Raw genomic sequence first — 16,700 nt, 5'->3', positions numbered from 1 at the left:
AGGGAGAGAAATTATGTAGGATTAAGAGTTTTTATATTTTTGATAACATCGTAAAAGATGATCTAAAATCATCCTGGACGATCAATTCAAAATAGAAATCCTAATTATGACATCCTTGTTAAGATAATTGAATTAATTAAATCGTCTTGGACGATAGGCTCAAATCAGAAAAAATCAGCTGCCAACTCTTTTAGGCATGTTATTATTTTTATACATCGTATATGACATTGCCCTGGATGATGCATTACAATTATGCCTAAATTAGTATGATGATTAAGGAAAGTAATTAAGATTTATTTGATTGGTTATATCATCATGGATGATTAGTTAAACAAACCTTAATTTCTTCCTGAATCGTCCTAGATGAACATAATAATGTGTTGGATGATATTTATTGATTTGAACTAATCGTACAGGATGATCCAAGAATCGGCTTGGACAATAGGTTATTTTTTCATTATCCAATATATAAAGTCTGGCCGAACAGAGCGATGTTCTGGATGATATTTGATGTTTTGAACTAATCATACATGATGATATACTCATCATCCTGGACAATCAGAACAAACAAATATTCTAATCTTCTAGCCCCTCCAAGACAGCCCTACCTGAAAAGGCTAAAAATACACTTATCGTACATGATGATCTTTTGATCTTTGACGGCTTGTACAATTTAGGACAAATTTTAAGCCCTTCTATATAAGATCTCTTATTTACTCAAGATTAATTTTTTTGTTGCTATCTTGACTTGAGAGAGATAAGAGAATGAGAGAGAGAGAGAGAGAGCTTGGGAGAGAGAGAGGAGGATCTTTTGAGGGGGAGTTTGTGAGGGTTCACAAAGGTTGCTCAAAGCAAAGATCCGAGTCATCTTCTCTAATCGTCATCCATGGTTCCTTGGAGGTTCTAGAGAGGTCTACTTTAGCGATCGATCGAGATTCTCTGCATGCTTTGGGAGGAAGCAAAAGGAGGTTGAGGTTCTCTGTCTTATTCAGGAGGAAGCGAAAGGAGGTCGGGTTCTTTGCCTAATCGGAGTCCGTGGAAAGGAGTCTGTAAAGGCTTCTCAGCCTTGCTGTGGGAGCAAAAGGAAAGTCATTGAGTTTAGTGTAATACCCGGAGGAGAGGCTTCGGGGAGTGGAAGTAGGTCAAGTTGAACGTACCACTATAAAATATGGTGTGCTCTTTCTTATTACGTTTCCGCATTTTAATTTATGTATTTTATTTTATGTGGGTGATAGTTTTTGTTTGATGTTCTAAAATATTTCAAAAGATCATTATTTTTGTTTAAGTAATTTTTTAAAATAACTAATTCACTCCCTCTTGATTAGTCTCGGACTAATTCATAAGAGCTTAACATCCCTAATGAACTTTCAAAACCCTCGTAAGCTAATATTAAATTCTCCATGAGTTATATTAAATTATCTTTAACTAAATTTTTCTAATATTTATATAAAGGTTTATTTAGTTATGAGGCATAATCTTTCACATATATTTTACGTGATGTAGACACTAAAATAATATATGGATAAATATGAAAAATTAAAAATTAGCTTTATAAATAGATACAATTTTTTAGTGAACATGTAAATCCACCTTTCAATTAAATCAGGTCAACTTGAATCAACTTAAATTTTTGTTTAATTCACATTCTATGAGAATAAGAAAATAAGAAAAATAAAATTTAAAATCAAATAATATTTGTGTAAAAGACTAAAATGAATATGTATATAACTCAACCTTTGAAAGGGTGTAGTATAATCATTTTTTCGTAAGGGATAAAATAAGGTGAATATATAGATAAAATTTCATATTTTGCATGAGAAATATCAGTAAATGTATTTAAATATATTTATTTATAAATCATTTTATAAAATTATGTAATTATAATATACCATCATCATTAATTCAAAGACAAATTGTTCTAAGATATTATAATTTCTCAAATTGAAATTTTTTTAGTCTGATTTAGACATTTAATTATAAATATGATTGATCTAATTATTATAATTTTAAATATGATAATTAAAATGCTATTTAATAATATCCAAGAAAAATTTAATATTATAAAATAAGAAATCCATTTGCTCAATAATAAATTATAGAAAATTATTTTCAAGTTATTATATTTAAATTTCAATAAACTTTATTTATGAAAATATTTAATTTCTTATTTAAATTAGTATTTAAATATTTTTTACATTATTTAGATATTAAAATATTCACTAACATATGACAATATATAAAAAATTAAAAACTTGGGGAGTTTTTTGTAAAATTTCCTCTATTTTAATGCTTCTATTTTGCACTTACTGCCACTGTCATCATCGAAAAAGCTTCTTGAGTTCTGTTGGCATTGGCGCATCTTCCTCGCATTTTCTTATCAGTGGGTGCTTAGCAGTCCACGAGATCTTCGATTTGCGCTACGATCAGTTCCTCTCGTTGAAGGTCTATACGTCTACCATGGAAAGGTTATCAGGCTTGGCTATCATCTGCTGTTTTCTTCTGGTCATGGGCGTCGTCCGGTGCAAGACCGTGAAGAGAGACGGTACAGATCTACTCGAAATCCCAGTCTCATTATCTAATTTTTTCTGTAATTTGATATGGGATCTCGGCCTGTTGAATATTTAGGATATGAAATGTCTTGTCCGGTTAAGGCGTGTTTGGGATTTTAGCTCCGGAGGTGGATGTGGTGGGTTATTGTCTTCTGTGATTCTGGCTGGTTTTGTTGGGTTTGGTATTGGTTATTTGCGTTATTGCTATTTCGATGGAATACTGGCTGAAGCTAAGTTATAGATTCTTATTGCTATTTTCATTTATGTTTTGATGCGGTGGAATTTGGGACTTTGAAACCATGACCCATCAAGAATAATGTGACCAAAGTTCAAGGGTTGTTGAAATCCCTGTTCTAACCCATCGACCACAAACAAAAGAATTGGATTTGATGACAATGATTAAGACGGGATTCAGATAGATTGTGAATGAGTATTCGACAAAATTTTGGAAGCAAGTAATTGCTATGGATGCTTTGGAGAAGTCCTCAAAATGCATGAAATAAATTGGGTGATTCTCTCAGGGGGTCTGACGATAATTAATATTATTGCTTGTTTTATTCATCATTAAGATAAGCTTGAGGAAATTGACCTAGAAGCAAGAAGTTAATCCAAGCCTTGAACAAAAAAAAAAAAGAAAGCTAGGTGAGAAATAGAAAAGAAATGGGCAAACAATAACATGGTGATAAGGGAAAGTGCTAAAAAAATTATAAGGGATTTTTGAAGCCTCAATCCTACCCTATCAACCACGAACAAAAGACGTGGATTAGATGGCAGTAATTAAGATATGAATCAGGTATACTGTGCAAGAGTGTATTGTAAAATTTTGGAATCAAGCAATTGCTTTCAATGTTTCACTGTAAGAGACCTCAAAATTCATGAAATACATATGGTGATTCCTTGAGGTGCTATGACGATAATTAATATTATTCCCTATCTCCACAACAACCAATCCCAAGGATCATCTTCTTGGCTAAAATAAGCTATTAGAGGCTAGAAGACGAACTGGTGCCTTATGGGTAGGCATTAGGTTTGTAAATACTCATGATTTTGATGACATGTGCTTAGTTCTCGACCGAATTATTAGATTTAAGACTAGATGTGAATAATTGGAGAAGTTTCCTATAAGCACCATGTGATAGGAGAATATAATGTAGGCCTAGGATTTTTTTTACATAATAACATTCAGTTTAATTATGGCATATCGCTTCAACTTCTGGATGATAAAGGATCATTGATAGCCAAGTTGGAGTGACAAAATTTTGAATTTTTGATGAATGTATTTCAAAATCATAGTTTTAAAAACCGGACCGGCTGACTGGTTCAACCAGTTCAACTGTGAACCGGTCAAATGGCCAGTCTGATCCAACTTAATAATCGGCTTTGCATCAAATCAGACCAAACTAACATGAATTGCTGGTTCAATTGGTGAACCGGTCCCGATTTTCTAAAATTGGCATGTTCAAGTATTTTTTTAAATAATTAAATAAATTAATTTTTGGTTAAATATAATATTAAACTTAATAAAGTAATATAAATATTATACATTAAAACTTTTAAATGAATATTAAATACATATAAATAAGAATTATCAAAGAATAATATTCTACTTATATGTAAATTAAATTTAGATTAAAAATCAAATTTAAAATTGAAAAATATTTAAATTCAAAATTATAAAAAATATTATGCATGAATTCTCTTTATTTTTTAGCAACACAATTATATGATTATATAATTATTATAATATTATTATATTATTTAGACCTTATTTAAATAATTTTAATATTTATTACATCATCTGGTTCAACTCCGGTTGAATCATTAAACTTTGAACCTCTTATTTTTTCGGTTCGATGTCCGGTCCTGTTTTTAGAACTATGCTCAAAACTAGAAAGAATCAATTACAAAATAATTATATATGAAGGAATGTTGTTGTACATGTTGAAGGCGAGGTAGTGAAAAATAGGTTTAGATTGTTTGGGCATGTTCAACGAATGATAGAAGATGTACAAATAAAACATTTATATAAAATTAATGTTAAAGGATTAATGATAGGGAATGTGCTCCAAGTAGTTTGGATATAGCTAATTTTGCTGATGAGAATTATAACTTTTCAGTTTTCACTTATTTTATAAAGTGTATCACCATTTATCTTAATTCACATAATGAAAATTATTAGGATATCAAATTTATAACCTTTTATTAAACCATATAGTTAGTCTTAGTGGGCGTCTGTGTACTGATTACTGAGATAAATGATTAATTAATTTTCTGTAAAGGAGTAACCAAATCTAATGCATCAAGAAAAATATAATTAGCTTTGATATAGAAGAAAACATAGAAAATAAGTATTCTTATTGAGGGTTTACAGACTTATCTCTTCACTATTATTAATATATTGTCATACATTGATAAAAATGAAAATAAAGCAAATTTTTGTCAATAAGTTTTCATATTATAGATCAGCCTTAGTGATGTTGATAAACCTTTTTTAAGGTAGTTCTACTTGCATAAATTATTGATCTCTTTCATGTGTATGTTATTTTAATCTTTGATTGATGCATGCAAATTTCATTTTTTTTTTAATTTTTATTGAACTATATTGTAATTTGAATGTTATGTTTATTTTATTCTTTTTTATTTTCTACCCTATGATGGAAGGCAACCTGTGATCATGAGTAGGTTGTGCTCTTGGACATGCATTGCCTTGGGTGTGGTAGTTTCTTTGGTGCCTTGGCTTTTGGGCTGATTTGGATCCTTGATTTGGGTTTGGTTGTTTCGAGTTTTGCTGCCTAGTTGGGGAGCTGCTGCGTTCTGCTTCCTATTTTAGCTCATTATTGTGAGTTGCTGCCTTTTTCAGCTCATTAAGTTGTCGTCCGGGTTCATTCCCCCCTCTGTTTGGCCTTTCGGTTCTCTCTCAGCCCGGCTCCCCACCTCCATGGCGCTTGTCCTGAATGCTGGCCGTTCCTGTTTCCCGCGTGACCCCTTCGGGTGTTGCTCCCGCTGTTGCCTGTTGGCCTTTTGCCTCCCCTTTTCTAATTGGATTGGTGGGTGGCTGTTTGGGCTGTTTGGCTCCCTCTTTTCACCTATAAATATAGGTTGTTTTGTGGCATTTAGAAGCTGTTTTTTTGGTGAGTAAAGATATCTAAAAACCTGAGAGTTTTTTTTTTTTTTTTTGGAAAGCTTGCAAGCTTTTTCCAATTTTCTTCTCCTCTCTTTGATTTCGTCTTAGGCTTCTTACCTACTTCTTTTCTCCACAAGTTTTCACCTCACTTGTATATTTCTTCTCTAGCTCTTGAAAGTGTTGTTGGCCGGTTTGGAAGCATTTGCCGAAGGAGTTTTGTGGTGGACGTTGGCCCAAAGTTGCTGGGATGAACCTTTGGTTTGCATGTCTTTAAACACTTATTATCTTACATACTATTTCGATGCATGTGATGCGACCACTAGTTGGTTGTTCTGAGGGTAGTTTGTTTTATTTTTATTCTAGTTTCGTTTTCATCTAACTTTAGTTTGTTTTGAAGTTTGTTTGGTGTCGGTTTTCTATAAATTGAATTGAGAAAAGTTCTACAAGCCATTGTGTTCTCCGTTGTGATTTTTTCTATCTAATTGTCTGCACCATTGATTTTTCTTTTCAGGTGTATGTCTACTCATGCATGTATGTTTATAAGACAACAACACATGCACATGCACACACACTCACTCGTTTATGTTTGTATGCGTATTAAGGATGGAAAATTAACCTTATGGCTTTTAAAAATGTATTTATTGGTTTCAGTTAAAGCACTGAATGAAATCAAGGCGTCCCTTGGGTGGAGGGTTGTATATGCTTGGGTTGGAGATGATCCATGTGGAGATGGTGATTTGCCCCCGTGGTCTGGAGTTACATGTTCACAACAAGGAGATTATAGGGTTGTTACAGAATTGTAAGGATGCAGTCTCTTTTAGTATACACTTTCATATCTTCGCTTCACTCTGAGAATTCATCTTAGTTTTCTGAGCATGCGAGTTCCCTTTTCTTTGAAGTATGAAAGGTAAACAGTGAGAGGGCGATTCTGGACACAATAGGAGATGCCTTCTTTTACTTTCTAGCAATCGACTATAATCTTCCTTTAGTGTACTAGAGACAAATGTATATTTTGGGTTCAAACTTTTATTGATCATTGTACCTTTCTCTATGTTTTAAAGGCGTGCATTGTGTCAACATTCATTTTTCTTATTGCTAAAGAAACTTAACGTTTGAGTAATTTTTTGCTTTATTTATGTATGATCATGTAAAGTTCAGGCTAAAATCTATATTAAAATAAGCAATCCAAAAAGCGGTATTAAAGCTTCTTTTTTCTGCAAGTGATGAGCAAATTGCTTTTCCCCACTTTTGGGAAAATTATAACCAGAATGTTATTTTGCATTGCTACTTCAATTTTATGTAACGTCAATAACATTTTTACCTTGATCTGTCTAATTGCATTCATTAGTCATTATAGAGATGTTAAATCTATAATTGTCAAAGTCGCAGTGTTGCAATAGCACAAAATCACTTAGAAATCTTTCATTGTTCTCTCACAAGCATGAAACAAATGTTATTCATATGGTGTGAATTATGTAGTTCAACCTCCCTTGTGAAACCATGATTAATGCTTTTAATGTTTGTTTTATGAAGTGAAAGTATATGAAACTTTCCATCTTGAGACTTCTTTATGTAATAGTATTTTGCAAACCAAAACATAAAATATATGTGTTGATGATTGATGTTATCTTGTTACCTTGACGCCTGGGTGGAATTTTCTATTCTCTCTGATATGATGATATCCTGATTTCATATCTATCTTGGTGAACATCACCGCCTTACTCAATTCATTCAGTAGTTCATTAATCATTGGTATAGGAAACTTGTCTGGCACAATTTCCTTGTTGATCGTCCTGTAGTCCACACAAAACTTCCAGCTGCCATCTTTTTTCTTCACTAGTAATACAGGACTAGAAAAAAGATTGATACTGGGTCTGATAATAGACGCATCCAGCATCTCTCTGATCAACTTCTCAATCTCATCCTTTTGAACTTGAGGATATCGGTAGGGCCTGACGCTGATGGGTGACACACCCTCCCTCAGAGTGATAGCGTGCTTCTGCTCCCTCAGTGGTGGCAATCCCTGAGGCGGATGAAACACCTCTTGGAATTGCTGTATCAACGATTGTATGGAGAGGGGTACCTCCACTCCCTCCTCCAATATAACTCCCTCCAACCTATGCAGCTCCACCAAATAGTCTTCCCCCACCTCTTTGATATTCCTTACCATAGTTTTGAGAGACACCATGGATCTGGATAACCTTGCATCTCCTCCAATTATCACCTTCCTTCTATTCACCACAACTCCATCGTGAGGGCTCCCCAATTGACCTTGGTGTCCCCCAAGGTCTGCAGTCACTTCATCCCCAGGATAACATCTATACTCTCTAGCTCCAGTGGGAGAAAGTCCTTCCTCACCTTCATGGTATGATTCATAGTGAATCCTACCACATAGTTCAGGAAAACCTCTGCCATGTCTAGATGCAGTTTCTCCTCCTCTTCCTCCTCTAACTCCTCTTCGCCTCCCTCAGTTTCCTTGTCATTATAGACGGTGAGAACCTAAAGAGTTATGTCCCTACACCTATGCCCTGGAGTGTACTTTTCATCATACATGAAGCACAACCCCTTAGCCCTCTTCTCTTGCATCTCCTTCTCCATTAGCCTCTTGAAATTTCCCCCATTTCCGCCTCCTACCGTCTTCTCCCTGGGGTCTCACAAACCCCTCCTGTTGTAGGACCCTTGGGTTCTAAGTGAGTAGTCGTCATCTGGTACGTGCCTCTTGAACTGCTGGTCCTAGCTCCCCGATCTAGATTCTTCTGATTTTCTACCATGTGGGCTAACTTCATGGCCTCTCCCAAGTCATGAGGCATCATGATTTTCACCGTTGCTTTGATATCTGCCTTGAGCCCCTTCATGAAATTTCCCTCCAAAATAGATTCTTATAATCACTCCACCCGACTGGCCAGGTGCTCAAACTGCTCTCAGTAGTTTGCCACTGATCCGTTCTGCACCAGTACAAAAACTGCTCATAGGAGTCTCCTCTCTCGTCGGTTTGAAAACATTCTAATAAACATTTTTTAAGCTCTCCAGCTCCGTATAGGCCTCCTCTGGTCCCTCCATTGGTATCATGACAACGCCTTTCCTTCCAAACATAGGCACGCTGCTACCAATTTTTCTTCATCCGTCAACCCGTTGATGGAGAAATACCTTTCCACTTTGTAGATCCATTCATAAGCATTCTCGCCTTCAAATATTAGCATCTTCAGCTTCCTTATCTTTAGATCTCCTCCGTTTCCCTGTATTCCTCCATAGTTTTACCTTTCCCAAGTGCGTTGCTCTCCCCATGTCTCCCGACCTTCCCTTACATATTAATCTTCAAACCCATATTCACTTTCTTTCCTCTTTTCTCCAAAATCAGCGCCCCTCCTTCCATAATTGCCCTCTTTTGTCTCCCAACCAACCCCCTTACTCCATTTTCCCTATTCTCACGTCTCTCGACATATCTTCCCCCTTTCTCCTCCATGATTTCTCCATCGCTTTCCTTTCTACGAAAATCAGAATTCGTAGTTCTCCCCATTGGTCCCTTTGCTTCCGATGCCGCCGTTTGAATTTGATTGTCCAAGATCTTCTTCACTATCAGATGAAGATCGGAGAATTTGTCTTCCATTGATGACATCTTTTCTTCCACGGATGAAATCTTGTCTTCTATGAATGAGAGTTGATCTTCCGTCGTGGCTTTTATCTGGCTCATTTCCCCTTCAAATCGTTCTTCCAACGCATCAACTTTCTTGGCCGCCATAAAAAATTCTGGATATTAGATCCAAAATTCAGCAAGATCCCTCCTTCCGATCAGAAATTCGCTGCTGAATTTTTTATAAAAATCAGTCCACAATGGTCCAGGAATTGCTCTGATACCAATTTGATAGGAACTTGAGTTCACAAGTAATACTAATGGGAAATACTTGAGTTCGCAAGCATACCTAACAATAATTAGTAAAAATAGCGAGAAAAACTCAAGAACTTAGGAGAATGCAATCCAAAACAATAGATTGTATTATAGGAATCAAATCAAAGCAAGCACAAACAAATATACAATTGATCCTCAATTCGAGAGGAGGATCGTTCTCTCTCATTCTCTAGACGATGAGTCTAGAGCCCAAGACATCAAAGAGAATTCCAAGAGAAACAATAATCAAGCATTCCCCTAACCCCCTAATTTTCATCATACTTAAGGCATGCAATTAAACAATAGAGCCAAAAGACCAAAAAGCCCATGCCGCCCCCTTCTTTAGTAAAAAAATTAAAATTTTTATACTAGAAAGCTGCTTTAAGAAGCAGTAATAAAACCGTCCCAAACGAAGTCTAAATTGAAAAATGGAAAGCACAAGATTTGTGAGATATGTTTTTATTTCCTCTTAATTAGGGATGTTCACCCTCTATTTCCTTTCTTTTTGTACTCGGCTTGTGTGTTTGTATATAGATACCTGCTATCAATAAATAATGCATAGGAATTATCTCTTCTAATATGTAGCTTTGAGTTCAACAGATAGCCATTCTTATCAGAGACTCCATTATCTCTCCAATGCAATGGATATGCCGTCTATTATAATATTTGTTCATTAACCACCGTACTTTGCAGGCATATACTTAAATACGACTATTTAACCCCATTAGTGTTTTATTAGTACAGTTTAATTCTATCATTGAATCTCTCTTGTCCTGATAGAAGCTAACTTGCAGGGAAGTATATGCAGTATCTATTGTTGGGCCTTTTCCTACTGCTGTTACAAATCTACTTGACCTAACGAGACTGTAAGATTTCTGACTTGGGTGCTTCTTTGTTCTGGATAAATTGGCAAATTATTGTACTAATTTAATGTGCTTATTCATGATGTTTTGATATATTTGAATCTTGTGAAAGTAAATCTCTATATATAACACTATTGTTATTGTGATAAAGTGCCATGATTCGAATACTGATTTGGATTTTTCAACATGTTCTTTAGTACCATTTTCTGGAAAGTGGGAGTGTCTACCCAACCATGCAAGGAAATTGCTGCTTGAAAATGTTTACTTGAAATGCAAAAACAGTTTTATCAAAGCTTCATTATTTCTTACTCAGATGAGATATTATTATCATCTAATACTATCAAAGGATTGATTTAATTCCTCTCTAAAAATAGCAATCCTAGCAGATTGTTCTTGCTGCTTGCTATTCTTAATAAAAGCTGATCATATAAACATTCTTAACCTGCATGATTTGAAAAAGAAATTGTTGAGTTAGCGCCATATTTTAGATTCTTAAGCTGCATTATAAAAAATTTAAATTATTTTAGGAGCTCATACATACACTCCACGTGCATGACTATTGATGATAAACTGAGAATTGTCTTGGAATGTTTTTTAAGATTGCATGCAGTTATTTTAGCGTAATCAGATTTAGATATCTTGAAAAGTGGTAACCACTATTCAACTATTTAATTTTGCAGGGATCTCCATAATAATAAGTTGACTGGGCCAATTCCTCCACAGATAGGACGGCTGAAACACCTAAGGATACTGTATGCCTTCCATTCATGTCATTTTCATGAAATTTTCTTTATGCGAGCTTCATGGTAGCCTGTTTTCTTGCCTACCGCTGTCTTTTTGCATATGTGATAAGGTTACAAGTTTTGATTAATTGAAGGGGATGTCCTTGAGTATTCTATACTAAACAAATTTCAATTCCTCTCTTAGTAAGGAGAAGGATGAACTAATCACAAATTCTTTTAGGATTTTTAGTATGTAAGCATTCATCCAATTTTATTGGATGCCTTATATTGATTCCGTTTTTCTAACAGTATATAAGCAGGAATTTTGTAGGAAATTTTTCAAAACTTTAGATGAACAGTTACTTTATCATCAGATTTGAATCCATATATAATTGTAATATGTTAAAGTAAGTTTCTTGCGAATACTTTTTTGTAAATTATAAAAATTACAAATGATGCGTTATGATGTGATGTATGTAATGATATTCCTAAAATTCAAATGTATTTTCTGATGACTATACGATAATTAATCCTTAGAAGAGAAAAGAGAACCTAAAATATTAGGTTGTACAAAGTTTTCTTTTTAACTGAAAAAACACACAAATATGATGTGTCTATTCTATGGACAAACAACTTATTTAAAAAAACCCAAATGTCTTAAAGTTGTCTTGACATATTATATGCTTATGGATTCAACCAAATATGCAGAGTTTCAAATTCTAAGTTTTTTTAAGGGAAATTATAGTTAATAAATCCTTTAAAATGTTGAAATAGTTTAGCTTTCTCCACGTAACTCTTTTAACCTAATTTTAAATAAAGAAATATATAATAAAAAATAAAATCCTTATTATTTGGCTAATTTATACATATATCTTTCGCTCTCTTTAGTATCAAATCTATTATATAAATCATTAAAAGCAAATATTTTTACATCGCATATTGCTTTCTTAGACTATTTATGAGACTTTTATATATTTCCTAATTTTTAGAGTTTTTGCATCTAAAACAATTTTTATTACAAATTTTTTTATTTTTAATCTTTTCTTGCACATTTTGCTTCTACCACAAATTATTTTTACTATTATGAGTTTTTTCTTTTGATACTCCAAGCACATGCTTTGCAATATTCTTAATAGTACTAGCTATTTTTTCTCACATAATATTAGCTACCTCATGCACAAACAAAATCTTAAGATCTCTAATCTTACTCTACAAAATATTTTACAAAATAATGAAAACCAAATGTGTCCTTTAAAATCACATTGCAATCTAAAATCATATTATACAGAATTTCAGAACACTTTATCTCACGTGCTATGCAATAACTAGAATTTAGAGAATAAAAAGGAATAATGTAAGAGTTCATCAAATAATACCGCCAAGCCTCATGCTCATATATGTCAATGACGTAAATTAGCATGCACTATGACTAATAGCATTTATAATGTCGATTCCAAAGTGAATAAGATGAAATTTGTTGCTATACAAAAGAGTTTTTGTGTTTGTGACATATCTCTTAGACATAATATATGCATCTTTAGCATGCTAATTTTTTTAGCCTACAAATATTATGGTAACATTTAAAGAAATTCATATGATTTAGCCTAGGGTTTAGATACGATTCATGTTAGGAAATTTCTCTCTAATGTAAGAATGTTCAGCTCTAATATCAAATTGATGGAGACTAGGGATACTCTAACAAAAATTGATGTAACATAAGGATTTGGTTTGATGTCAATTTGTTTATGGACCTTTTGCCATCTTCCCTTTTTTTTTTTTTTTTGAGATTTCCTTTGGAATCAAATTACACCTCGGCTAGGGTTGGTTATTATAGTAGCAGGCTAGTACTGTAGTGGGCATGGGATTCCATATCCATGACAAGGAATTATGGGAGGAAAGAGGGACACTTGAGGTAGGAGATAGAATATCACACAATTATCATGCGAAACAAGAGAATAAAGATGAGAGATTCGTTTTTAATTCAACTAATGGTTTAATAATCTTAATTATATGCCATAAAACTCTATTTATAAAACTAGGGATACAAGATAACATTAAATTAATTTTAATTAAAATTTAATCCAAATGTAGGGAACTAATAATTCTATCATCTAATTTAAAATAAATATATCCTAATAATTAAATGAAATAAATTTAGATAAATCTTAAAACATTCTAAAACACTATAAGTAATCTAGAATTAGTTTTTGATGCATTGCTTCCTTTCTTCTGCTGTCCCATCATTCGAGTTAAGCAGCAACCAGCAAGCATCTTGATTTGCTTTATCTAAATGATATATATGTGAAAAGATGGATCTTGGCTATGCAGCCTTGCTCAGGCTACATCTTTTGTACTATTTTTCAATTTAATTGGGTTATGGTTATACCCTCAAATTTTCCCTCCAAGAAATTGATGTGCTCCTATTTGAGTTATTGTGTTGATTCAAGTTTAATATAGCCAGCCACTGTCCTATTATGATTGGTCTCTGCTCTGAGTGTCTATTTGACTATTTCACTGGAACTCATTAAAGTCAATTTACTTGCTTTTCTGTTTATTTAGCAATTTGTTTGTTGTTATTTGATTCCAGTTAAATTTTGCAGGAACTTAAGATGGAATAAGCTGCAAGATACACTCCCTGCTGAAATTGGTGAACTTAAGAAGCTAACTCATTTGTAATTTGCTAATAGCTCACGCTTCTCAGCTTTCTTCCGTTGTTTTCTGGAAATCACGAAGTCTAACTATTGGTTCTGCAGGTATCTGAGCTTCAATAGTTTCAAGGGTGAAATTCCTGTGGAGCTTGCTAATTTACCGAACCTTCGTTATCTTTATCTACATGAGAATCGTTTCACTGGAAAAATTCCGCCGGAGCTGGGGAATCTCAAAAATCTGAGACACCTGTACAGTCAAATATCCTTTCCACTGTCTCCTTTTTTTCACTTAAAAAATATTCTCCCCTTTTTCCTTGTGAAAATTGGCTTTTGGAAACTACCAAAACAAAGTAATGAAAGTGAATTTTTGCTATTATAAACAATAAAAGAAGTGAAATGATCCACCAGGAAATGACATTAATGAAAAACAGATTTCCTATTTTATCCGTGAGATTTTGCATTCTTTGTGTGCAAAGGTTTACAAATTACTAACGCGATATTCTAACAATCCATGTTCTTTACAGTGATGTAAGTAATAACCACTTAACAGGAACACTTAGGGATCTCATCCGCAATGGTGATTGCTTTCCTGCTCTACGCAACTTGTAAGCTGATAACATCTCATTTATAATTCTCTTGGATATAATTCCTTGCATGTATTAAATTGTGAGATCAACAATTCCGTACTCAAATTTGTAGGTATCTTAACAATAATCTATTAGGTGGAGGTCTACCCGATCAACTTGCCAATCTATCGAATCTAGAAATTCTGTGAGAGTTCTCCATTGAACTTTTAGCAACCGGATGTTTTATGAAATTTCTCTGTACTGTTGATTTATCACGAATTCCTTTGACAACAACTTTTGACTGCTGCTTACTTCTGATTATAGGTATCTCTCCTACAACAGAATGAGTGGAGCAGTAACACCTAAGCTCGTCGAGATACCGAGACTAACCTATTTGTAAGCTAATTCTCCCTTGCACAGTGTCCTGAGTTGGAGAAATTATTCTGTGCTGAGGTCGGACGCAGCTCTACGTCCAGAGGCAAATCAGGTGTAGCCACGTCAGCAGTACCGAGCCACGGTACATAGCGAAGGAGTGATGTGGCGCATTCTGATTGGTCTCAGGACGACGTTTGACATCCGCAAAGAATAATTAAGGCCTGAGTTGAAGGAGGAACTTACAAGTTCCCTATTATCTGTTTCGAAACGATCGTCATCCTGACCCTGTTTACTTTTGTGTAATATCTCAGGTATTTAGACCATAACTCGTTCATTGGGAGAATCCCGGATGGATTGTACAAACATCCCTTCTTGAAGGAGATGTAAGTTTACCAAGTATATTACAATTTGGAAATGGCTTGCACTGTAACGCTGCGACATACTTACAATTACTGAACTGGAACACAGGTACATTGAAGGTAACAATTTCAAGCCTGGAACAAAGGCAAAGGGCACGCATAAGGTGCTTGATGTTATTGATACGGAGTTCTTGTTCTAGTTTGCATATTCAACTATCTGTCTTCGGAGTAAATAGTTTTTGTTTTTATCAATTAGCGCTGTTCATAGCTATTGCTGTCATGAATACTTTCCGAAAAGTGCTTTTTCTGCAGTCAGATGAAATTGAGAGCAGTAATACCTGTAAAATTTGGAGACCATATATAATATGCAGAATTTGTTATATGAAGAATATATGTGATTGTTTTTAGTTTGACGAAGGAAATATATGCTTATATCTACCTTTTATGAATGTTTTATTTTCGTATTTTCTTCTCATGTCTTTTTTATTTGATTGGAAATTTTATGTATTAATCCTGGAGGCTTATCAATTACTGCAATATAAGGCTTCGTTTCAAACGGCTTTTTTGCTCTTTCTTAAAGCAGCTTCCTAGTACAAAAATTTTAATTTTTATACTATGAAGCTGCTTTAAGAAGCAGAAAGAAAGTCGTCCCAAACGAAACCTAAATATGATTTCTACGGGTGAGAATACTATCTATAGAATTATTTAAGATTATTTCCTAAATTTTTTTATTTGCATGTGAAAAAAGAAGATTGATGCTTCTTTTCTTCCGAGTTTTAATTGAGCAGTTATATCTGTAAAATTTTTGAAGAAGAAAGTGTGAAAAACTATCAGCATCGAATCAGGCCCCTTGTGTCTCGAATGTCCTGCTGCCTTCCTTTTCCTACATGGAATGCCCCACCTCCAACCCAAGCAACAAATGGCTTTATTGTTTATGTCAATATTTGACACAACCCGAAAGTCCGATTCGAATCTGACCTGAAAGTTTTGGGTTCGGGTCAACCTGAATCAGGTCGGCTTTAGGTTAGGGATTTTGACCACTATTTGTAAAACTGTCGGGTTTGAGTTGAGTCGGAAAACTGAAATCAATCCGGTTTGACTCGTTTTTAATTAATTTAGGAGAGTTTTAAAAGATTATTATGAAATAAATAAATGCTATTTTCAAAAATAGTAAATCATGTTGCTGAAATTAAATTAAGCTTGGTTTATTTTAAATTGATTAAAGTAAATCTTACATTAATTTGATTTAGGTTTAAATAAATTAAATTAATAATAAAATTTTAGTAAAACATACCAAAAGTGGGTCGGGTTCGAGTCTGAAAAATTGACCTGTTTGTAAAAACGGGTTGGGTTTGGTTCCAATCAAATAGTGTCGTGTTAGTTCCGGATTGGACTTGAATTCGACTCGTGACTCAATTTTGACAGCCCTCCTTTATTTTCCTCTATTTCTCCAGTTTTATTTTTTAGGAGAATGTCATTATGTAAATTGTTATGCTTTATGTTTTTCGTTTTTTTTACCCCTTTCATTGTCAGTTTTTTCCTTTCCTCCTTGGTCCTTGTATTCTCTATTTAAACACCAATTGTTCTCTCATTGGAATAAGAAAAAAA

At 34.0% G+C, this 16,700-nt stretch overlaps 1 protein-coding gene across 1 annotated transcript; it reads left to right on the top strand.

Moving 5' to 3' along the window:
• The first annotated feature begins 2,314 nt into the window (after positions 1-2,314).
• LOC110096750 (probable leucine-rich repeat receptor-like protein kinase At1g35710) lies at positions 2,315-15,548 on the top strand. The gene is made up of 11 exons (XM_020822818.2): positions 2,315-2,542; positions 6,325-6,472; positions 10,354-10,425; positions 11,103-11,174; positions 13,745-13,816; positions 13,898-14,041; positions 14,317-14,397; positions 14,492-14,563; positions 14,683-14,754; positions 15,045-15,116; positions 15,202-15,548. The coding sequence occupies exons 1-11, from the start codon at positions 2,458-2,460 to the stop codon at positions 15,290-15,292; spliced, it is 981 nt and encodes a 326-aa protein (XP_020678477.2). The 5' UTR covers positions 2,315-2,457; the 3' UTR covers positions 15,293-15,548.
• Positions 15,549-16,700: the final 1,152 nt, after the last annotated feature.

The sequence above is a fragment of the Dendrobium catenatum genome, unplaced genomic scaffold (genome assembly GCF_001605985.2).
Source record: "Dendrobium catenatum unplaced genomic scaffold, ASM160598v2 fragScaff_scaffold_1023, whole genome shotgun sequence".
In the NCBI taxonomy this organism is placed as follows: Eukaryota; Viridiplantae; Streptophyta; class Magnoliopsida; order Asparagales; family Orchidaceae; genus Dendrobium; species Dendrobium catenatum.
The sequence above is the reverse complement of the archived record's forward strand: the minus strand, read 5'-3'. Positions and strand labels throughout refer to the sequence as shown.

Excerpts from the sequence above, each read along its gene's own strand:
- LOC110096750 (XM_020822818.2), top strand. The coding sequence starts at position 2,458 with ATGGAAAGGTTATCAGGCTTGGCTATCATCTGCTGTTTTCTTCTGGTC. Across the intron at positions 10,426-11,102 it reads CTACTTGACCTAACGAGACT|GGATCTCCATAATAATAAGT; the intron begins GTAAGATTTCTG and ends TTAATTTTGCAG. Across the intron at positions 15,117-15,201 it reads CATCCCTTCTTGAAGGAGAT|GTACATTGAAGGTAACAATT; the intron begins GTAAGTTTACCA and ends ACTGGAACACAG.